This window comes from Ictalurus punctatus, chromosome 8 (assembly GCF_001660625.3).
Source record: "Ictalurus punctatus breed USDA103 chromosome 8, Coco_2.0, whole genome shotgun sequence".
NCBI classification, from domain to species: domain Eukaryota; kingdom Metazoa; phylum Chordata; class Actinopteri; order Siluriformes; family Ictaluridae; genus Ictalurus; species Ictalurus punctatus.
In genome coordinates, this window is record NC_030423.2 from 17,952,480 (window position 1) to 17,977,624 (window position 25,145).

The following is a 25,145-nucleotide window of genomic DNA, read 5'->3' on the forward strand; positions in this document are numbered from 1 at the left end:
CAGCAATGCATCATGGGACACTGAGTCCCTGAAGGGGCAAAAGGCACATGAAAGACTACAAGTCCCATAAACCTGACGGGTTAAGACGCGCTTAGAGGCGTCACGTGACTGTGTTGCTTCAAGATGGCGGATGGGAAGGCGAGTACTGAGCTAACAGGTAGAGAGCATGCTGTTGTATGTTTATTAATGACACTCGTGAAAAAATACATGTTCTGTCGCTTTTTTAAACGATTGTTTTGTAGAATTAGTTGTATTTATTGTAACTGAATTGTCGCAGCTTAGTTTTCTTTACTACTGTACTAAACTATATTTAAATAGGACCATAATACATTTCTTCTCACAGACTTTGTTGATATTTATATATTATATGCGTTTCATATTACATATACGTATGCTCTTAATCATATATACAGTCACTAGTATCGATATTAATTTCGACTTCTTATTCTATCTTATTATTTACTAGTATGCAAGAGATTGTGACATTAACAGCACAGCTAAACCCCTGTCTTTCACAGCTAAAAACATAAATTTTGGGATTCTTTTTTAAATTATTATTATCAACAAACGTCTTAAAAATGTTTAAGGCAGATTTGTTTGAACGTTTCTGTAACTTGTTGCAGCGGCACCACCGATCTTCATTAGACAGAACACACTGAATGGTATGAAGAAGCAATGCTGGGGTTGATTTCTTTCTAGCTCAGGTTGTAGATTCATGAAGCCTACTGGTGACAGTCGAGCCAAGATTCGATATCTATTTGGGCTCCATTTTTCCCCGCAACCCATTTCACTAGCTATCTTTCCATCCAATTTGCGAAAAATTGGAATATCGTATAAAACCTTTGTGAATAAAGTTTCCATCCCATGTGTTCAAGAGAACAAAAATGTCACTTCCTGGGAAACTGGTGCAAAATATCAGTACACAAATGGAAGTTGTTGCAACCGGGGAAGCCACTGTGGCTCTTTTTTCCAATATAATAAATGACTTGCGCTTCAGAGCGTGCAGACGAAATGCTATCACAAACCTCATGTTCTCTTGTGATTGGCGGCGGGTGCCTGATATTTTGGAACAGAATTGTGTCAGACAGTTCTGGGAGGTAATTATACCAAATCATTTCGATGACAGACTTCGGCTCAGGCGTTTCAGCATGACAAAAACAACATTTGAGATGCTGTGAAACGAGATTGGTCTGTTGGTTCATCCAGTTATGCTAACTGGAAAATTTATGCCTAACATGAAAACCCCCACTCAGACGTTGTCTGACTGAAAAACAGATGCAGAATCTAATGACAACTGCTTCAGCCAGATGAGTTTGACTACAGACCTGCAATTGATGAAAGTTTAGCTCTATCATATTGCAGCTTAAATAACTGTTTTAAGCTTAAATTGCTGTTTAGCAGCAAACTAATAAATACTGCAAGGTTCTGAAGACGTAATTAGCCTACAAATCTTTTTTCATGAATGCACGTTAAACTTTAACTTTGCCCTTTCGAATACGTTTGAATGTTTTTTTTTGATAGCTTTGTATTTCATTTTGCCTTCTGTGTACATTACTAAAAAATGGTCATATAAAATTCTTTGTTTGCACCTTCTTTTCACTGTAACATGCCATCTTAAATTTGAAGGACTGTAATAGTGAGTAACCTGTGCTGACGTGCACTACTCGCCCTGTCTTCTCTTCAGGTGGGCAGGATTGTATTCTGGAGCCGCTGTGCTTTCCTGAGCAGCTGACTGCTTGCATTAATGTCTCCTCAACGGACCAAGGCTGCCTGGTGTGCTGTGTCCTGTGCTCACACACAGCTCCTCTCTCGGATAAAGACCAGCTCCTGAAACACCTGCTGCTGGAGCACAAGCTGGTCATCGCTGACATCAAACTCATCGCTGATTTCCCAATGTACGATGAGTTAAACAATTCTGTGAATCGGCCTTTGGTCCGGTTTTCCAAATGAATCATAATGTTAAAGTGGAAAGTGTCACAGGGTATGGGTATGAATATTTCAGGGAATTTTATGAACGATGACCAGGAGATGGAACTCTAAAGTCATTCTTTCTCAGCCGTGTATTTTATAACTTTGTGACTGAATAATGAAGAGTGATCACGTGACCGGCTTTACAGTGGAACTCAAATGTTGTACACAGTCTCATTATTTCACATTTTAGGGTATGAAAAAAAAAATAGGAAATGACATGCTTTTATAACCCAAACCAAAACTTACATATATTTACAGTGTTTTCATAAATATTCACCCCCTTGAACTTTACCACATTTTGTAGTGTTACTAAGCCACATGTGAAGCTATTGTAAAATCATTGATATATTCACATCTGTAATTGTAACACAACGATTGAATTCTATATTAATGTGCCAGGTTTATACCAATAAATTATTATTATTATTATTATTATTTTTAAATGCATAAGAAGAGGGAAAAAATAATCCTCTGTAGTACTGTGGCTCTTCAGGTCTGGAGTCTTAACAGTTAGATTATGAAAAACATTCCTTTAATGATGTGTGTGTGCACAAACTTTTGACAGAGGAAGTGTACTTAATGTTTAATGGTATTATTATGGCTGAGGCTGCACATTAACTTGAATAAGCTTCAAATTAGAGCATATTCTTAATAACTATTTTGAATTATTCAATAACTGCTGGTAGGAAATGTATGTAGATATGAGAGTAAGGAATAAAGTAAATCTGGACCCACCAGTGGCTCCGGGGAATTAAAGAATCTAAATATTTGATTCAGAGCCGTAATGAAAAATGTTGCTGCGCTGTTGCAGGTACATGCTTTACTGGAAGAAAAGGTTTACAGAGCAGCCCATCACAGACTTTTGCAGCGTCATCAAGACCAACTCTGAAGGACCTGCCGGTAAGCCAGAGGGCTTCTTTCTCTTAAAGCTTCCAGACAGCTTGGTGTTACGAATGTGGTGTTTAAATGTTGATTTAAAAATTTTTTACTCTTTTTTCCTCTCTCCATTAGTCTCATTTGTTTTGAATGTTTTTGACAAGGGGATTTTGCGTGTGTGCAACCTCATATTTATACCTCAGGGATACAGGACATGGTTAAAGATAACCGAGTTCCTGAGGAATGAGAGCAAATGATCAATGTTTTCCAAGAATGACAAATTGAGTGTTTATTGGAAATATTACTAATAGATGTCAACAATTTTGCCACCTTTCTTTTTTTCTTTTTTTATGTTGAGAAAACACTATTATTTAAAAAAAAGTATGGTTTTTTTGTGTTAGAAGAAGACAAATATTTTATAGTGTGGAAAATAGTTTATTTATTACACACTCATTTTTGCTAATTTATTATGAAAGGTGCCAATAATTCTGGAAGTCAAATTAAATAAGCTGCATCATATTAGCACCTTAAACTCTTTAATAAGAAGCAGACCTGTGCTTCAAAATCTAAAGCACATGCATGTTGTCAGTTTCTAACCAGCACATTTCTAACCAGTTCTGGAACTGTTTGTGTCTCAGAGCTGCAGGAGTACTACTTCCTCCTGTGTGACGTTCTGCCAGAGGACCGCATCCTTCGAGAGGAGCTCCAGCAGAAACGATTGGTGTGTGTTTATTAATCTTTCACCTCCTGGCCCAAAGAAATTACACAAACCACTGCTCAGAAATTATACTGCTTTATAGTTTAATATAAGACTGCTGACAAATAGGTGGGGAAGTGGGGGGCGATGGCAATGGTTCTGTTTTATTATGGGGGCATTTATTTATGGTTTGGGCTAATGGTTTCTGGTTTGGGTTTATTTTCACGTGTTATTTAACCCATATTGGCAAAGCCAGCTATTACTGTCCCGAAGTAGGAACATGAATTGGATTTTCCTATAAAACATAATTGATCACATACTGTAGTTCCTGAAAAACATTTTAACTGCACAAACCTAAATATTTGTCTCTATGCATTAATTAGTACAAACATTTCGAGTAAAAGTAAACCGTGAGCGGGTGGGGGGAAAAAAATAACCACAATTCCAGCATGCTATGAACTGCGTAAACCTGCTATTTCTTGGAAATCATATGAAAGTGATTAGTAACACACTGAGAAACCTGAGCTCCCTCTCGCATTGTTTCTGTGGGTTATAATGAGTCAACATCATCATCTCGCACACACATCTCTGGCAAAATCTGCTATCGCCGTTGCTAGGCAACCGTGTATAGCCATCACCACAGCAGCCCGTGCCGCATCGTAGCAAGCCACTGCTGAACGAACTGCTGCGACCTTCCTCAGATGTTCACTGCAGTACGCAGAGAGAATTTCACACGCTCATGCTTCATTATGCAGATTTATTCTGACGTGTTGATTACACATTACGCAGAAAACGGTGGTCACCATGTATGGATTTGTGGAATTGGATGGGACATATTGTATGATTATATCTATGCGTCAGAAATAAAATGACTTTCTTTAAAAAGTACCTTTATAAATAAAACTTGTTTTGTTTTAATTGTTTGTGTGTTTAATAATTGTGTGTTTAATTATTGAGGAGTTTTTGCTGTGTGTCGAGCAGGAGGAGGTTCTTGAACAGCAGCAAAAGGAAAGAGACGATACCAGCTTTCAGCGGAGCTGCATTTTCTGCAATGAAGAATTTACCGGAAACAGGTAAGAGCTGCCGGTAATCACACACACGCACAGTTTTCTTATTCCTGACAAATAAACACATTGATGATGTTCTCATTTCCAGGTGTATCAGCAATATGCTATTGTTTATAAAAAAAAATAAAAAAAATTTTTAAAAAAACAATTTGTCCTTTTTGAGCACACCTAGCAGGTAAAAAAAAATGAAAGAAATTAGTTTTGATAAATGACTGAGGCCTAGAGCTATCCTCTAAATAAGTTTGTTATATAAAAAAAATTCTAGACTCTTTTAACTGTATCATTTAGAATGTAATATTTACTCTCCCATTGCAGTGTTACATCATTTAATATTCACCTCATTAAAATGCAATGTTTAAAGCAGAGATCAGTAGGATTGTGTTATCGTAACATTAATTTTTCATACTAATTTATACACCAATCAGCCATAACATTAAAACCACCTGCCTAATATTGTGCAGGTCCCCCTTGTGCCACCAAAACAGCTCTGACCTGTCGAGGCATGGACTCGTATCTGGCACCGACAGCTGATAGCAGCTGATCCTTTAAGTCCTGTAAATTGTGAGGTGGGGCCACCATGGATTGGATTTGTTTGACTAGCACATCTCACAACTGCTCGATCGGATTGAGATCTTGGGAATTTGGAGTCCAAGTCAACACCTTGAACTCTGTCATATTCCTCAAACTATTCCTGAACAATTTTTGCAGTGTGGCAGGGAGCATTATCCTGCTGAAAGATGCCACTTCCATTAGGAAATACCACTGCGGTAAAGGAGTGTACTTGGCCTGCAGTAATGTTTAGGTAGGTGGTAAGTGTGAAAGTATTCATATTCAGTCCCATACACAGCAAGCTGTGATGCATTGTGTTCTGACACCTTTCTATCATAGCCAGCATTAACTTTTTCAACAGTTTGTGCTGCAGTAGCTCTTCTGTGGGATCGGACCAGATGGGCTAGCATTTGCTCCCCACATGCATCATTGAGTTTTAGGCGCCCCTGACACTGTCACCCAGTTCACTGGTTGTCCTTCCATTGACAACGTTTGGTAGGTACTAACCACTGTATACCGGGAACACCCCACAAGACCTGCCGTTTTGGAGATGCTCTGACTCAGTCGCCTAGCCATCACAATTTGGCCCTTGTCAAAGTCGCTCAACACATCAACTTCGAGAACTGACTGTTCACTTGCTGCCTAATATATCCCACCCCTTGACTTTGCCATTGTAACGAGTTATTCAGGTCACCTGTTATGGCTGATAGGTGTATATCACTGATTAGTGACAAATAGACATGGTGTATGTTTCTCCTCTCTTCATGCTCTGATTGTGCTCCTCATCCTTTCCTAGGTCTGTGCTGCTTAACCACATGGCCAGAGAGCACTCGTTCAGCATCGGCCTGCCCGACAACATCGTCTACTGCACACAGTTCCTTGATACACTGGAGAGGAAACTGGACAAGTAATCCTGCAGCTGCTGCACACACAACCACAGATTACTACTAAGATACTGGAGATCTTATAGAACAGAAAGGATGAAGCCTTGAGTAGAGCGCCCCCTCTTGGTGGCTGCATGGAGTTGCAACACATCCGACGTGCAGCTTCTGTATACAGTATAATGAAACATAGTACATCTTCTTATCTTTATTCTTTACATATTTTGACAGTATGCAATGTCTGTACTGTGAGAAAATCTTTCGAGACAAGACGACCTTGAAAGATCACATGAGAAAGAAGCAACACAGACGCATCAACGCCAGCAATCACGACTATGATCGCTTCTACGTCATCAATTACTTGGTATGTTTTTCAGGTCACGAATATTCGTTTCCAGTTTTTTTTTTAATTATTGAAGCAGAGATATTGCTGATACAGAAGTTTAAGAGAGAAAGCTGAAGTGTAACGTGACCTTTTTTTGGTAACATGTATAGGAGCTGGGGAAGACCTGGGAGGAGGTACAGTCTGAGGATGACAGGGAGCTGCTGGAGGATGAAGATGAGTAAGAGCCAGATTTAGACTTTCTACCATAGAAAGCATGACCATGTTTGAATTCCCTGCCCATAGAGTACATTATAAGGTCAGCTGCTACATTTGTGAGATTTCGGTGTTGCTGTGTTGTGTGTACAGTGACTGGTCCGATTGGCAGGCTCACCCAGTGTGTGCTGTGTGTCTGTTCTGTGAGCAGCAGGAGGAAACTATGGACAAGATCTACACCCACATGCAGGTTGCTATTAATAGTCCCACTCAGTATTATGATGCATTATTAATTTGATATTGCTTGAGAATGTTTAAGAAGAAGTGCCATTAATATTCTGTATGCTTTGTAAGGCATAAAACAACAGGGTGACTGTTATAAGAAAATAATCAATTTTCATCAGGCCATTACCTCACTGCTGTTGATTATTTTCTATAACATCAGGTCCTGAATTATTTTATTCTTGCTATATAATTTTTTTAGAAATTAATTAAAGAATGACTTGAAATACTTTATTTGTTTATTTTTTATATAAATACTGTTCATGGTTATGCTTCACAATGTGGAAGATCATTCCTGTTCACTTACATATGACAGCTATATTTTGAACATCTGCATCTTGAATTTAATAAGACACAAAAAATGCAGTTTATCAAGAAACACTTTCACGTTACAGCTTTATTGTGACAAAGAGCTAACAAAGACTCAATCCATAAATTCTACATTTAAAAAAATCTCCTCACAGAAAGCTTTACCATATCCAAAGTTACACACATTTTTTAAGTCGTTTATGTGGAGCGGCCAATAGTGGTAGACCGATAGTGGATTTTATAGATACCAATAACTAAGTTGGGCAGTACCTGCCGATATCCGATTAATCAAGCGGACCAATACTGCATGAAAACATAAAACTCAAGTAACATATTGCTGAACTTTATTGGGAAAAATAAACAGTACTGACTGTACCATGAAAATGTACTGTACTTTTGTACTTTTTAAAAATGAAATAAATATTAATATATACAAACTATTACTAAATATTAAAGTAAATAAAAACTGAACCAAAAAAGTAGCAGTCCAAATAAATAAATGGAGACATCCAAAATGAATCAAAAAACACTTCAAATAACAACCAAATTTGTCAGTGATAGTTTTTATTTCACCTCTAGAGGCTGCTCTCGGACCCTTCTCAGCCGCTCCCACAACAGACGCAACTTGGAAAAACTATTGGTGTGGATTTATGCCGATTACGATAGTTCCAGCAATTGGTTATCAGGCCGATTTATCGGCAGAACCAATCAATTGTTCGAGCTCTAGCATCCAACATATTCCTGTGTATGTCGTTACTATTGAAGTGATTACTTCATTAGAACAAGCACGTTTATTTAAACATTACAGCTGGTAATAGAAACTTCATCAACACCTTGTGACCAATCGGAATCAAAAACTCAACTGCTCTGTGGTACAATGTGATATAAAGAATAACTTATCTTTTGGTGTGAAGCTTTGCTTGGACTCTTGTCTCTACATGTGTTCACCATTCAGAAATTACCATTTTAAGATTGTGACATTTAGAATTTCATTCTGATTTTATATCAGCATGTACTTTTTTTTTTTTAATTATTTGTTACAGGAAGCTCATCAATTTGACCTCCATAAATTAAAAACAGACCTCAGTAAGTACAGTCTTGCCATTCCAACATTTAAAGTGGAGCATTGCCACAGGAAATCCAGCTCCCCATTTGTCATACTGTTTCCTGTCCAGACTTGAAGTTTTACCAGCAAGTCAAACTCGTGAACTTCATCCGCCGTGAGCTCCACCAGTGCCGCTGTCATGGCTGCCAGAGGAAGTTCAAAACCAAAGAGGAAGTGGTGCAGCACCTGAATGAGGCCGGTCATGTGATGCAGCTTCCAGACAGCAGACACTGGGACCAACCACAGTGAGTAAAGAATCCACTGAACACCCTTTATTATATTGTATTTAATAATCAGTTATACAGCATACCACAACATTCGCTACATAAAGGGCAAAATAGTGACACAGGTCAAAGATGAGTAATGTACAAAACTACAATTATCGTAGAATGTCGGGTGCAATTATAAGATGCATTGTATTATCAACACTTGCCTAATTCTGAGATTAAAAAGCTTTCTTGATTGACAGTTTATTTAAGTTCCTGTCCGTCCCTTTGTTTGTAGGTACTATTTCCCAACATACGAGAACGACGCTCTCCTCACGGCTCTGTCTGACAGCGATAGTGAGTGTGAAGGACCTGAACGGAGCTCAGACGTCCCTGTGTTCGCCGAGGACATCTCCAGCCTGAAGGCCTTAAAGCAGAGCAGTGTGCTGAACAAACTCCTCAAGAATGTAGGCAGCACCAACTAAAATCCATCCAACATGCATAGATTTTACTGCTCTTTTGCACTGGAAATGCTGACTTCATGAGTATGGTGCCTCGTTCACAACAGCAAATATCTGCACAAAAACATAGCAGACTCTGTTTCTGCTGCTGTAAACTGAGAATCAGAGAGTGATTTTACACACACACACACACACACACACACACACACATATATATATATATATATATATATATATATATATATATATATATATATATATATATATATATATTTATATTTATTTAAAAAATCAGGTTTTTCAGAAAACAAAGTTTTGCAGGGATGCTTCAAGGACAGGAGCACAGCATTATTATCAGCATGCATCAAGGAAATTCATGCAAGTATAGTTTCTCATACACACTCAACTGGTTCCAAAGGAAACACTCATTTTTCTCTTTAAATCTCTTCGATTAAAATGCCTTTGAGTTGCATACAATGCTGTGAAAAAGTATTTGCCCCAATCCTGATTTCTGTTTTTTGTTTGTTTTTGTGTATATCTCATGCTAAATTGTTTCAGAAATTAAAACAAAATCTAAGATAAAACAAAGGCAACCTGAGTAAACACACAATACAGTTTTTAACTTAACAGTTACTAATTCCCCAAATCTATGAAACTGCATCCATAATGGGGTTCAGCTGGACTAGACACAACCAGTCCTGATTACTGCAAAGCCTGTTCAGTCAAATCTACACTTAAATAGAACTTTTTCAACAGCATGAATTTGGTTGTAGCACACTATGCCAAAGTTGAAAGAAATTCCAGAAATGATGAGGAAGAATGTGATTGAAATACATCAGTCTGGGAAAGTTTATAAAGCTATTTCAAAGGCTTTGGGACACCAAAAGCCTACAGTGAGAGCCATTATCTCCAAATGGAAAAACTCAGTGAAGTAGAACCAAGGACAACATCAGAGGACCTGCAGGCCTCTCTTGCATCAATACAGGTCACTGTTTATGACTCCACTATCAGAAAGACACTGGGCAAATCTGGCATCCATGGAAGAGTGGTGAGGTGAAAACCATTGCTAACCCAGAAGAACATTAAGGCTGTTTTTCCAAAACAGACCTTGATGATCCTCAAACTTTTTGGGAGAATGTTCTGTAGACTGATGAAAGTGGAACTATTTGGAAGAGAGCGGTCCTGTTACATTTGGTGTAAACCAAACAGAATTCCACATCATACCTACAGTCAAGCAAGGTGGTGGAAGTGTGATGGTGTGGGGATGCTTTGCTGCTGGATCTGGGCAACGCAATAATTGAGGGAAACATGAATTCTGCTCTCTTCTAGAAAATCCTAAAGGAGAATGTCTGGTCTTCAGTCTGTAAGTTGAAACTCGAGCACAACTGGATTATGCAGCAAGACAATGATCCAAAGCTTACGAGTAAGTACTAGTCCTAGAAGTAAGTGAAAGACCGATCTCCAGTTATCAGAAGCGTTTGGTTGCAGTTATTGTTGGTAAAGGAGGCATAACCAGATTTTAAGTTTAAGGGGGCAATTAGTTTTTCACATGGGTGATAGGTGTTTGATAACTTTTTTGCTTCAATAAAACAAACTATAGTGTGTTTACTCAGGTTGCCTTTGTTTTATGTTGTATTTCGTTTGAAAATCTAAAACTATTTAGTATGAGAGATAACAAGAACAGTAAAACACAAAAACAGCAGAAATCGGCAAATACTTTTTCACAACATTGTAGTTTCCACTAAGAAAGTTACTTCATACTGTGCATTTTCCTTCACATGACTTACCCACTGTATCAAGTTTGGATCTCGGTATACAGTTATTACATTGTTATTGAAAATAAAACTAATTTCATAATTGTTGCAAGTGTAAATAAAGGTAATTAGACAGAATGTGAAGTATGTGGTCTACATTTGTGATACAGATTTGTTATGTATTGGGTGACCTTTGGGATATTTGTATATTTACATCTTTTACATGTGACTTTAAATGCAAATCCCAAATTTACATACAGACCCGGTGGCCACGGAGGTAATCTCTAATGCATAATTAATGAATAGGCTAAATTCAACTTGTAGCTGGACAAATAGTTGATACTAAATTAGCCAAATTTACCCTTTCGAGCTGACCTGCTAGTCTCTCCTGCATATTTGGTGGAGAATACAATAGCTCAATTCAAATAGCTAATTTTCATTACATGTAATGGTGGAGATTACAACAATTTAACCTAAACAGCTAATTTTCCCTACAATGTGAATGTTCTCAAGGTTATCATGTCTCTGTCCTCCAGTAGATTGAAACATGAGAACATGGATCTGATGTACATGCACCTTCCTGTCCTCTCTGCTGCTGCAATAGACACAGCCAATCCTTATACATATAAATATACATCAATATGCATTCATACACATTTAAAGTATCGAACTTCTGAAACTGAGATTAACACCAATGGAGGCACACCAGGTAAAATGGGATTTGCTTGAATATTATAATTTTATTGCAACTATTATTTCAAATCTTAAAAATCATTTTTTAGCATTTTCACATATCAACAATACATCAGCAATATTTCAGACACAAAATGGTACAAAAGCAAAAGTACTGCTCTTAACCTCAGGTGATGTCTTTGCTTTGTATAGCCACCAACACAAGTGCAGTTTTGTGCAAACGAAACTCCTTCAAACAGCTGAATGTAAGGTTATTGTTTTTGTTTGTTTTTTATTGTTCAGAACGGCTATATTTATACCAAATACAAATAGCCTATTGAATTCAATGTTTACATCATTCTTCAGTTGACATGACCTAATAACTTCAAAATATTTTTTTTTTTAAAAAGGATGAATTTTATCAAACTGAGATTTCTTGTAAACTACATTTATATAGTACACATGTTTAAAGTGTACTCTATAAATGAGGCCTTGGCTAAAACTGGTGTAGCTTGTGGTTACTGAAGATGAATGAATGAATCAGTTGTACATTCACCTAGAAAACTTAAATTCATCCAACTGCATTAAACTGTAATAGATAAAATACATATTTATTCATTTATTTTTACATTTTGGAGCTTTTTATGTGAGGTTAGATTTAGGGGTTACACCAGGGTCACACACATGGATTTACTGAGGCTTTAAGATTCCTAGAGAAACCTGCAGCTGGACACTATTTGGATTTATTAAACAGTAGAATTCATTCATTGAAATCCCCACTTCATCTTCAGTAAATGCTTGATCCTGGCCAGCATCATGGTGAAGCTCGTGAATCCTGGAAGTGAGCTGGGAATATACACTTATGCGGACACCGGTCCATCATAGGGCACCATACATCCACAGTACATACACAATCTACTGGCATGTTTTTGGGAAGTGTGAGGAAACCCCTATGGATGCCTGGAGATCATGCGAAACTCCACATATACCCAAGCTCAGGATTGAAATCAAAATCGTTGTAAGTTGCTAGTACTTTCTTAAATGTGTATATATTTCCCCTTCAGTGTATACTCCATGTTCTCAATATTGAGCTAAATAAACCACATTTAATATTTCCACAGTGCTTTAAATATATACATTTTGCTTTAAATATATTTCCTTTCAATATAGTCAATATTTTGGCTACAACCAGAAGAAATATTACCTAATGTACAAAAATTGACTTGAATAATATAAGAAAGAAATGACACATAGAGCCAAATCAATAAGTAAACTCAATATACAGTACTAGACAATTCAATGTTTCCAAATAACTCTGGTTAATTACAGTTTTCATAATAACTATGTAGCACTCAACCTCACCTCTGTTTAGAAAAAAATACATCATCTCCATTGTCTCAACAGAACTGTTCTTATTTACTGTCAATTCACCACACAGTTTTGGAGATGCAATGATACATTTACCCTTTACACTTTACTTACTCACATGTCCCTTATTTATCCATGTATTTTTCATGAAGGTAGCGTTTATGTATATCCCATAGTCCTACAAAGTAAGAAGACAGTACACCAGTGTTCATTTAGCAATTGCCAAGTGCTTTACAGTCATGTCTGAAGACAGTAAAGTAGACATCATACCTGAGAACAACTCACAACTTGGACCATCAGCTCCAGTGACCACACTCAATAATGGAATAGAGAATAGCGATGTCAATATGGAGTACTTTGCTAGTCAGAAGACTGCTAATGGTGATTCAGTTTCTGTACCTTCGGTCACTACTCAGTTGTTGCGGATGCTGGAGGCAGCAAAGGCTCGTCGCTTGGGAAACTTGCACAGCACCGAAGAATCATCTCCATTGAGTGACAGGACTGTCAGTCAGGATCCAAGAACAGACAGAGTGAGTTGATGATGGGCTAGATTGCAAATAAACTTAGGGACACTGGAGACTGTACACCAACTGAATTTAGACTCTGTGTTCGAAATTAAAATCATGTTGTGGACCATAATTAAATTGAAAGATTTGTTAAAAAAAAAAATAAAAAAAAGGTAGTTACAGATAGAGCAATACACTCAAGGTCATAAACATAAGCTACTGAATGTGCCGATGATATGTAAAAAATAATAATAATAAAATGCTAATGATATGTAATTTGTCATTAGCAAGCAAAATTGACATATAATCCCAATTATGTCCATTTTATATAAAACTCCAAATGAATCCATTTCATATATAATCCTAATTATTGCGCAGATTGTTTTGTAACCATCTAATAAGATTAAATATAGTCACATTTGAAGTTTGGTCTAGCGTGAGCCAGTGACAATCCCAATGGTCCTGTCTACCTTTTTTTTTTTTTTTCTTTAAAGTCTTTGCCATCGAGTTAGATTCAGTTCTTAAATGAAATGACCACTTTCCCCACTTTTAAAGTGTCCTAAACACTTTGATACTTATTTTTAATCGCTGATTATTATTTGCTACTTGTTCACTTATTTATCTTCAAGGACCTTTTCAGTTCCTGTTAATTAATAACTAATAGAAACTAGTTGGAAAGTCATTCATTATGAAAGGGTTGAACATAAATCTGAACATATCCTCTGAGTGTAAGAGGTTTAAAAACTGCTGTCAATAAGCCAAATTCCATTTAGGTCCACATTATTGCTGACCTGTACAAAAGAACAAGGAAGTCAAGGTCAATGAGATGATCTTTTAGAAAATGCAACACTGTAAATGGCAAAGTAATCTTTTTCATTATGTATCAGCAATGAGGATCTGCTACAATGGTACAGTGGTGCATTGTTGATTTTGAAAATGTCCTGGAGTGACATTACAGAGTCTCTGAATACAACAAAGACTATAAAATATGCTGAGAAAGTGAATGCGGGTGTAACCGCACTGTAGATTCAAAAGGATTCATTCAAACAGGACCATATTTCATGTTAAACAGGTTAGTGAACTGTACATAGTTACATGTTGTAGGAGTTGTACATGTTGTACACTGTTGTAAGTGTATACATGACAGTTTCCGATTAATTCAGGGTGAAAAATGCAGGTATGTCCTGAGCAAGACACGATATATTATCTTTACTGAAAGCACAAAAATATGAGAGCAGGGTTTTAATGAATACTGAAGCGCTACCCACACTGTCTAACATACTGAGGACAGGACCCATACATTATATATATATATATATATATATATATATATATATATATATATATATATATATATATATATATATATATATATATATATATATAACTATCTTTTTTCATTTATTTTTAATTTCCAAAATCACCTCTAATTTAAGCACATATGCAAGATACTTCCTTAAGATACTATTATTTTTTTTAAAAATCTAAAAATATTTCAGAAAAAATATATAAAATATATATTAAATATAAAAATATATATAAAATAAACAGGAAAATCCATATACATGTTTTAATATCATCTTCTCAAGGATATCAGAACAACACGAGGTACTTCCTGATTTTTCATTTATTTATTTTTTGCAAAAAGACAACTTTTTTTTATTACAACAAAATCTCAATCAGATCTTAACAAAAAAAAGACATTATCATCATCATCAACATATTATTATTATTTTTATTATTATTATTATTAGTAGTAGTAGTAGTAGTAGTAGTAGTAGTGATAGTAGTAATAGTATTAGTAGTAGTAGTAATAGTAATAGTAGTAGTAATAGTAGTAGTAGTAGTAATAGTAGTAATAGTAGTAGTAGTAGTAATAGTAATAGTAGTAGTAGTAGTAATACTAGTAGTAATAGTAATAGTAGTAGTAGTAGTAGTAGTAGTAATAGTAGTATAAACATAAATACAAAATGATATTTAATTTAGCTCTTTAAGCATAACAGAATTGTCATTAACTCAACACGGCTTTGTCTTCTCACTTAACCTATCCAGGTCCCAGAGCAGCCTCAGCAGTTCAACATGAGACTCAACAAGATGGGCTACTGCTCAGTATCCAACTCACTGACCTCTGCTGATGGTCGCAGCTCAGGTACCAAGCAAAACCTGTTACACTGTCGAAAATTGCATTACACACAAGTCATACTAGAACAACATGACTAGTTGGTGCTCATCTTGGTTCAGTTCTCTTCTTATCTATAGTTATTCAATAAGCAAAATTTCATTATCATGAATCTTCAGATTGTCTTGTTAATTCTCTCTCATTTCCTACTGACCGCAAGTGAGCTCTGAAGATGAGACTTCTCCTCGAGACAAAGAGCAGAAGAACTCTAAAGGAAGTAAGGATTTCTGTGTTAAGGACATCAGTCAGGCTTTGGTTGGTCGCAGAGAAATAGAAATAGCAGAGCAAGGTACTATGTTGTTTCTATAACAAACCTATAACAGAGTCGAGTTGAGCCATGCCGTGCAGTGAAAAAGTGCCATATGTGGGTGTGCTGATAAATAATGCTAATTCATATGCTTAACTTTGGTAGACATGCCAGCACTGATGATGCTGAGAAAGGCAGGCCAAGAAGAGAAGCCACTAGCAGGGGCTAAAATAGTGGGCTGTGTCCATATCACAGTACACATGGCTGTGAGTGTTCATTCACGTACTTATCCCAAAGTTGTCAAGTTCCGATTCACTTCCCAGATAGAGTGTGCAAAAATGTTGATTCGTTTTGTGTTTGCAAAACATGAATTAAATTATTGATAGATAATCAACTTCCTCCATCTTATACCATGCACTAGAGACAATATGAAACTATGAACATGCAAATCATAATGCATGATATATCAATTAGGAAACAATTTCAGACTCGTGAATTGAATCTATTACAGATTTTCTCCACCAGAAATATTCTTAGCGGTAATATGCAGTCATTCCTCAGGTCCTGATGGAGACGCTGTCTGTGCTAGGTGCTGAATGTCGATGGGCTTCTTGTAATATCTACTCTATTCAGAATAAAGTAGCCGCAGCTCTCGCAGAGGCCGGTAAGAACCAAATCATTCATTTTATTACATTTCTAACTCAACTGAGGTATGTTAGCTTTCAGTACATTTAAATGTTCATTTAAATATCTTCAACAAGCTAAGTTTTCTATTGCGAAATGTTCTCAAGCAAGACAGTGACATGAATGTAAATTTATATATCCACATTCATAACTGGAGTTCTCTTAATCTCTTGTGTACCTGTTGAATTCTCGATTCTGATTAGTCAAAGGGTGTTAATTTTCTATATCAACAAAACTCAGAGAGTAGTTCCAGCTGCAAGGTTTATATTACTGCACTCATTCTAATATGTTATCGTTTCTATAGTAACAACTATAGTAAAAATAAAGACAAGAGCAAACAGACTAGCAAGAGAAAGAAAAAGAGAGGCTGGTATGGGAATGTCTGTTTATAACTATTATAACATAAGTGATAAAATGAACTTACTTATGTCATTGACATTCCACAATATTAAATGTAATTATAAAAGGGTAAAATATATAATGTGTCAGTCATTAATACATTTTTTTAAATGTCAGCATTGCAACTTTGGGGCTGCATCACACCACGTCGTTTATTATTTTCCTATAACAGCACACCCTGTCATGTTTTATTTCTTACATAATGGCTGATGCAAAGTTATACACATTTTTTCCTGATGAAATATCATAATTAAATAATAATAACAATAAATAATAATAATAATAATGATGATCATCATCATCCTCATCATCCTCATCATCATCATCATCATCATCATCATCATGTGCTACATGTCATGGATTTCCCCTCAACAGCCCATAGTGTGACAGGACACGCTTCCAGGTTTTCACTGACATTGACTTTGTTTACTTTTGACATGTGTGTTTTGGTTTGGTTTCTGTCCTGTCTCCGCCCCTGTTAAGTTATTGGTTATTCATAAACGTCTCAGCTGTCCTTGTTAAGAACCGTGAGGACAAAACAGGATCATGATGCAAGTTCATCAAAAGTAAACAAAGTCATTGTCAATAAAATCCTGGAAGCGCGCGCTGTCACGCTACGGGCTGTTGAGGGGAAATCCATGACACTACATCATACAGCTACTAGTTTAACATTTTGCATATAAATGCTGTAATACATGAACAGTTTTATTCACTCATCTGGAGCCTATCCTGGAGCCAGTACAGGGTGTGAGACCATGAATTGGATCCATGAATCCATAAACGAATTGGACCTCGAGTCCATCGCTCGGCACCATGCACATTCACACAACACATCCACACACTCATTCACAACTAAGGGCGATTTAGAGCAGTCATGAAATACATGTAGATATACAGGTATAGAGGCAACATAATAATATTAATAAAGCATATTTAAGATATGAGATAAAATTGCTTAATTAAAGCAAATCAAATTCAACAAAGTGAAGTATACCTTAAATGATTTGTTCTAGATAATCCACTTAGAACTATTTGGAATAATGGCTTCACTTGTAGTTAAGATAGGCAATGTTTCCAAAATGAGTCATCCTCCCAATTCTGGAACACTGCACTCCATGCTGTCCCTTTATTGTACAAATACATCTTGGTTACTTGTGGACTTAGAGGTTCTTGCTTCACATCTGTCCTTGGCCTTTTGGCCTTAGTAGCTTTGGTAATTTCTAATAAATGTGGCCAGTCAGCACTCAGGACTTTCTTGGCATCCCAACACATGCCAGCATGATGCAGTGTCCCAAACTAATGTTAGTGGATGAAGAGGGAAGTTTGGTAAATATATGACCATACCATACAGCAGGGATGATGGCCAGGTTCAAGACCAAACCACAGAGTGCCAAGATTAGGATTTCTGAAGCTTGCATTGTGAATCTGCAAGTTTATGGATAGACATTACAAACTACCAAGGAGTAGTTTTAAAAGGAAGCAGGGGTTGGTGACTCAGTGAAACTGAGGGCGTACATTTCATTTACTCCATTTACTCCATTTACATGCTCTCCTATTCAGTAATACATTCATTAGTTTTGAGTGTATTATATTATAATCCCAGAGAGTGAGAGTAGCCGCTACAAAGTACAGTAATATAGATTTAATGGAAATTCACAGATCAGTATATTAGTATGAAGTAATATGAATTACATTACTCAGTATAAAGAGAACATTTGCACTAGTGGTGCAATGACACTGGTTACATCCCTTATTTTAGACACAGAAGCAGGAGCTTTATGGCAAAATTGGAGACACTGTTCCTGACTGTGGTGGTTTGAAACTATACATTCAGCCATATGTTTACACAGGATAACTTCAGGGCATATATGATTCCCTTTCTGGTGGACCAATGGCACTTGTGTTGTGTGCAGACCTGACTTTAACAGAAAACATTTTCCAGTATCACTAATATGATAAATGTGGAAAATATGGCCAACACTTTGTTGTGCTTCATTGATCCATTAAGGATTTTACACAACCAGACTGTATGTGTTTGTTTGTGTGTGTGTGTGTGTGTGTGTGTGTGTGTGTGTGTGTGTGTGTGTGTGTGTGTGTGTGTGTGTGTGTGTGTGTGTGTGTGTGTGTGTGTGTGTGTTTGCAGGTGTCCCTGTGTTCGCATGGAAAAGGGAGTCTGAGGATGATTACTTCTGGTGTATAGACAGTTGTATTAATGTGGAAGACTGGGAACCAAACATGGTAAAGAATTCATCCTTTTTTTTTTTTTTTCTTTTTTTTTTTAGAAAGAGTACCAAGATAGTCTGTATAATTTTAGTTAAAAACAAAAGATGACAATTTGCTGATGTTTCACTACTTTGCTTATATGAATCTTTCCCAATAAAATTTATGTTAATGATATAATGTTACTGTAACAAATCCAAACATAAACATAATTTTAATTAATGAATTCATTAATTTTTATTATTATTATTATTATTATTATTATTATTATTATCATCATGAATTAATATGCAGCTCCAAGTGCTCTACAGTGTAAAATCAACACAGATAGTATCAACTAAAATAGGCAAATAATATCAATTCAAGGCAGAAAAAAAATAACTCCATGTTATATATATACTACAAAATAGTATATACCATAAAATAAATGTAATCATGTAATTATTACATAATATAAATATACAATATTTAAAATTAGATAAAAGTAATGTGCTAGTAAAAGTAAGGCAAATAATAAAAGCCAGTTAAATGTTAAACTTTAAACTTTTATTTATTTATTTCTTAATCAGTGACCTTGACAAATGGTGAAGTTGGATTTTGTGAGTTGCTCTCAGGAAGGCCTGTTATTTTCTTTCAGATTCTTGATGATGGAGGAGACATGACGTACTGGATCTATAAGAAATACCCGCAGCTCTTCCAGAGCATCAAGGGGATTGTTGAAGAAAGTGTCATTGGTGTTCACAGGTATCTTCTACACACATTTGCATTTCAAAGGTCTGAAGAGCTTCGCTGTGATTTAGTTTCCAAGCGGCCTCAAGTAATTTTTTTTGTTTTCCTTTCAGACTATATGAAATGTATAAGACTGGGGAGCTTTGTTGCCCGGCAATGAACACCAATGAGTCAGTGATGAAGCAAAAGTTTGACAACTTTTATTGCTGCAAGGAATCGATACTGCATGGGTATGATTTGAGTTGTGAGAGAGTCGGGCATGAAATTCACAATGGAAAGGATGCAGAGCATGCAGGCTCAAGAACCATCTGTCCTCTGTTTATTCTGTCTTCCATGTGCCCTCCCACTTCACACATATGTTATATGTATAATGTTATCTAATATTTTAATTGATCATATTCTATTTTCCACTGCACGTTTCTCAGTTTGAAGAGGACCACTGCTCTTCATTTTGGTGGGAAGCAGGTGGTTATCTGTGGATATGGAGAGGTAAAACATCCACAGTAGCATTACATTCCACATCCTGAATAAAATAATGAGCATTTCTTCTTCTGTACCCATTCCCCATTGTGTGTGTGTGTGTGTGTGTGTGTGTAGGTGGGAAAAGGCTGCTGTGCTGCTCTGAAAGGGATGAAAGCAGTTGTATATGTGACAGAGATTGACCCTGTTTGTGCACTACAGGCCTGGTAATACACAACAACTAATAATGTCAGATTTGAGCGATGGACTGATATGTAGTCGCTCTGCCATGTGTTATCCTTAACTACAAATTTTTGATAGCCTTAATGAAAAAGAGCTGAAATTAATATATGAAATCACATATTTAATGAGTTTAGGGTTATACTGTGGGTTGCTCATTGCTCATAACACCACATTTTTAAAAACACAATACTGGAGTATTACTACAGTTACTGGAAAGTACTGCAGTTTTTACTACGCTTAGTCAAAAGTTGATACTTTTGGTTCATTTGCCATTTGGTTTGATTTGGTTTCAGAATGTGCATAACCAAACGGCTGAGGGGTTTGAAGGGGTGGTGTGTAGGACTGAAAACGTATCCGTAAAACTTTTTCATTGATTGGTCAGAAATACACCAATTCAGGAAAAAACTTCTTTCTTTTTTTTAAAATATTGAATGCAAATTGTACTTAATTGTATTTCTAATAGTATCTCTTAATAGTATTTTCCTTATGGTAATGGATGACTAAGGGATTTTACGTGTGCAAAAATTGTATTGTATTTATTCAACACTAATCCTATCTCTGCTTTTCTTATATAGCATGGATGGTTTTCAACTGGTCAAACTGAAGGAGGTCATCAGAGTGGTGGACATTGTTATCACCTGCACCGGTAACTTTCTGTAATTTGAATACATTTTGACAACTGTACTTTTTTTGAAATACTGAATATCCAGTGGTTCATCCAGTAGCACATTTTCTAATATGTTGTCTGAGCACCAGCTGTATTGCGATGTTTGCATTTCCAGGAAATAAAAATGTTGTTATGCGAGAGCACATGGATCAGATGAAGCATGGCTGTATTGTTTGCAACATGGGCCACTCCAATACTGAGATTGATGTGGTAAGACCAGCGGTGGAGCTTGTACAAACTGGGATGTGTTTGACATTTTGTGTTAGCTCAGTGAGAACTTGTTGTGATGCCAAACTCCGCCATGTCCTTTTCTGAGATTAATATACACGTTTTATGTATGTGTGTGTGTGTGTATATATATATATATATATATATATATATATATATATATATATACATACATACATACATACATACATTGACACAGTGTGAGGAAATGATATAAGTAGTTAGGAAGGTTTTAGGCATCTTTAAGAACACTGACTGAATTTACTGCCACATTTGTTAAACTATCTACTCACTCAACTTCATCCTTACAGTGGATATAAAGTGTATATACACCCTTGTTAAAATGGAAGGTTTCTGTGATGTAAGCAAATGATTTTTCCACATTTAATGTTATAAAATAACCAACAAAATTCAAGTGAAAAACAAATTTTGGGGGAACTTACAATAACCTGGTTGCACAAGTGTGCACACCTTTATTGGGCTTGTGACTGTGCTCAGAATTAACCAATCACATTCAAACTTGTATTCAAAAGTAATTATCAGACACCCGTCATCGGTGAGCTGATTTTGATTAACACCAAATAACAATCAACTGTTTCTGTAGGATTTTCTTGACATCTTCTTGGTTTTATCTGACTCCATGGTCCGCAAGGAGCTAACAAAGCATGTATGGGATCTCATTGTTAAAAGTATCAATCAGGTGAGGGGTGCAAAAAATTTCCAAAACATTAGCTGTACAATGGAACAACATGAAGGCCATCAACAACAAGTGGAGAAAATGGGGCACCATAGTGACATTACCAAGAACAGGACTTCCTTACAAAATTGAGGCTCCCTGCATGTGACAACAATCTACTATGGGGTAGGGTGGCTGGGGTAGAGGTAAACTCTTTGTCATGGGAAAAAAATACAAGTCCATCTAATTCAACCCAAACCATATGGCAAAATATATTATTGTCTGGTGAGACCAAGGTAAACATTTTAAGCATAATTCTAAGAGATATTCTTGGCACAAAATCAAGACAGCTTATCACCAAAAGTACACCATACCCACAGCTGCTTCTTTTCAGCCTCTGTCAGACAGCTGAAAAATTTCACTTCCTAGCATGATAACGACTCAAAGCACAAATCCAAGTGAACAAAGGAACAGCTACAGAAGAAGAAGTTCAATGTTTTGGAATGGTCCAGTCAGAGCCCAGATCTAAATCCAGGACATGCTAAGTTGGCAGACTCTTACCCAAAAAGAATGAGTGATGTATTACAATCAAAATGTGCTTTAACAAAAGCTTAGTTAAGGGGTGTGCACACTTTTGCAACCAGGTTATTGTAACTTTTTTGTTTTTTCCCCCTAAAACAATTCTACCTTTTTCACTTAAATTTTGTTGGTTGGTATATCATATGAAAAGTGGAAAAAGATCTGACGTTTCAAACGTTTTTATACAAAGGTGTGAAGTCTTTATATATCCACTGTAAAGAAAATAATTTTCATAAAATTTTGGTAAAATACATTTGAAAAACTAAATTTGAAAAAAAAATATATATATTGAGCCTTAAATTCAGTGACATTAGCACCACATTAGGTTATGCTGTGTATGGAGCTGATCATAGCTGAGCCGATTGCCTGAATATGAGCTCTATTCTCAGGCCAGTCTGATGACACCAGAGCTGACTTGGCAGCATGTAAGAACACATTTGGATCATATCGTCTGGCCAAATGGCAAAACCATAGTGCTCCTGGCAGAGGTGAGAGTACACTGTCTAATAAGACTCGACTTTTCTATGAAATGAAATGAGCAAGACATTTTATGTTTACAACTGAAAATGTCGGTGTGACTATATGGTTATCTGATTCAAGGGTCGGCTGGTTAACCTGAGCTGCTCTGCTGTGCCAGTTTTTGTGTTGTCCATTACAGAAACAACTCAGGTGTGTTGTGCAGGTTGAGAATATTGTTCATTAAATGTCCTAAAGGTTGACGAGATTTTTGAAGAACTGAGAGAAAATTGGTAAAAAAATAAAAAAATAAAAATAATAATAAAAAAAAACATAAAATCTTTGCTGTCTCTTTAGATTTTGGCACTGATTGAGCTGTTTAATGCACCTGAGGGACATTATAAACAAGACATTTACTCATTTCCTAAGAAAATGGGTAAGACAAGCAATTAATAGTCCTATCCTTCCTTACGTTTTACTATGCAAAAGATCTCAGTGATGTGCTCTGCACTTTCAGATGAGTATGCAGCACTTCTGCATCTCCAGAACTTTGATACACACCTAACTGAACTCACAGATGAGCAAGCAAAGTACATAGGTGTGAACAAGAACGGCCCCTTTAAGCCAAGCTATTACAGGTAAGAATAAAATGACACTGAATAAGATTTTTTTGTTTTGTTTTGTTTTTTAAATAATAGAATCTTTATCCACTTTTATATTTTAGTTCAGTCATGTCTAAGATTATCTGCAATGCTCTGGTCTGGCTGTAGAGCCTTAAAGTCCCCATGAAATCAAAAAGTTTTCAGTATGAATATGTTACACTTAAGGTTATCTATAAGCTAGAGTCCACCAAAACAATGCAGAATTCGCATACAGAAGATATATGCATTCAAAACGTACAGTCTCTCTCTACCACAACACTGCACAACAATTTTGATGACATCATTCTACACTTCGGCTTCTCATCAGATTTTCTGTCCAATCAAATGCTCTCCAGAATCTGAATTGTCCCACCCCCCACAGTTTTAAGTTTCCCTTTGAGATAAGCTAAACCCTATTGGCTATTTTAAAAGAAGGAGGAGCCACTCTATATTTTCCTCTTTCAGTGGAAATTACGCCAACACATCAAATAATTCTAAGTGTTTAAAGGCACTTCACAGGGACTTTAAGATTGTTGACACTGCTGTGTTAGATCACAGATTATGTAAATTTTGCATTTCTGTTATCATTCTCCAATGCTAATTACTTTTGCAGGTACTAAGCTATAAAGAGGGTCAGCACACACCAACATGGAGACAAGCCTCAGGGGATGATTCATTTTGTTAGCAACATCAAACTGGAACTAATGTACATTCTGACCACATTTATATCTGTGTGTGCTTACATAAATATCCTAAAAGTTTTGCCTAAGGTTGAATATTACAAATTTCAACTCACTACAATGTTTAAAATACTTGCGTGTTTTTCAATTGTAACAGGGTCTTCTATAAAACTTCTTTCAATAGTGCTGACATGTGTACTGTTTTTCTTTCTAACACTTGAATGCTTGAATGCTTGAGGCCACACCCAAGACCATTTCTGGTCTTGTTCAGGGACGGAACTCATAATCACAGGTTTGCGTTCATGTAGAATAAGTCCTTCTGAACAGAAGATCAAGTCGCAAAATGGTCATCACTAGGTTTATCCCTTAATTGTTTTTTTAAATTAATATTTTCCTTTGCTACAAAAATGATGACGGACAGCACTTTTTGGCATCATGACACAGTTTTATATATCAGTAAGATATTTTGTCAATTCCCCTCACGATAATAACCCTTTCCCTGCTATCACCGAACTGGAAACATTAAGTAACATGACAAGTTGTACCAATCAAGTTATTAGTCATGCAATGCTCAGAGTGGATATCTTCTACGCCCGATGAGGCACCACGGTTCGGTGGAAGGAAGCCCCATACCACCATTTTCAAGAGGACCAGAGATTTTTCTGGACCATTTCCAAGCTACAAAAAAGCTTTCATACCTCACCAAACATGCTAAACTCTTGGAGCAAACGTCCCTAAATTTGTGTAAAAATGTTCCACATACAAAGGTGGTACACAAGAAAAGGCTGACTGGATGAAAACATTTAAAGATGGCCT

At 36.4% G+C, this 25,145-nt stretch overlaps 2 protein-coding genes across 3 annotated transcripts; both read left to right on the top strand.

The window, feature by feature from the left end:
- Positions 1 to 79: 79 nt before the first annotated feature.
- On the top strand, positions 80 to 10,834 carry znf277 (zinc finger protein 277). Its single transcript, XM_017473805.3, has 12 exons — positions 80 to 157; positions 1,685 to 1,895; positions 2,783 to 2,871; positions 3,486 to 3,568; positions 4,526 to 4,617; positions 5,957 to 6,067; positions 6,273 to 6,405; positions 6,537 to 6,604; positions 6,733 to 6,829; positions 8,214 to 8,256; positions 8,346 to 8,520; positions 8,780 to 10,834. Exons 1-12 carry the CDS (start codon positions 124 to 126, stop codon positions 8,964 to 8,966), a joined length of 1,323 nt encoding a protein of 440 aa, XP_017329294.1. The 5' UTR covers positions 80 to 123; the 3' UTR covers positions 8,967 to 10,834.
- Positions 10,835 to 12,875: 2,041 nt separating this feature from the next.
- Positions 12,876 to 24,515, top strand: ahcyl2a (adenosylhomocysteinase like 2a). Of its 2 annotated transcripts, XM_017473803.3 has the most exons (17): positions 12,879 to 13,266; positions 15,295 to 15,391; positions 15,582 to 15,710; positions 15,834 to 15,934; positions 16,230 to 16,332; positions 18,895 to 18,989; positions 19,609 to 19,715; positions 19,814 to 19,930; positions 20,126 to 20,189; positions 20,298 to 20,386; positions 20,978 to 21,048; positions 21,185 to 21,279; positions 22,942 to 23,040; positions 23,153 to 23,221; positions 23,366 to 23,444; positions 23,526 to 23,646; positions 24,263 to 24,515. In XM_017473803.3, exons 1-17 carry the CDS (start codon positions 12,976 to 12,978, stop codon positions 24,267 to 24,269), a joined length of 1,734 nt encoding a protein of 577 aa, XP_017329292.1. In that variant the 5' UTR covers positions 12,879 to 12,975; the 3' UTR covers positions 24,270 to 24,515. The 2 variants fall into 2 exon arrangements, with proteins under 2 accessions (XP_017329293.1, XP_017329292.1); XM_017473804.3 differs by lacking the exon at positions 24,263 to 24,515 and having other exon boundaries at positions 12,876 to 13,266; positions 23,526 to 23,650.
- Positions 24,516 to 25,145: the final 630 nt, after the last annotated feature.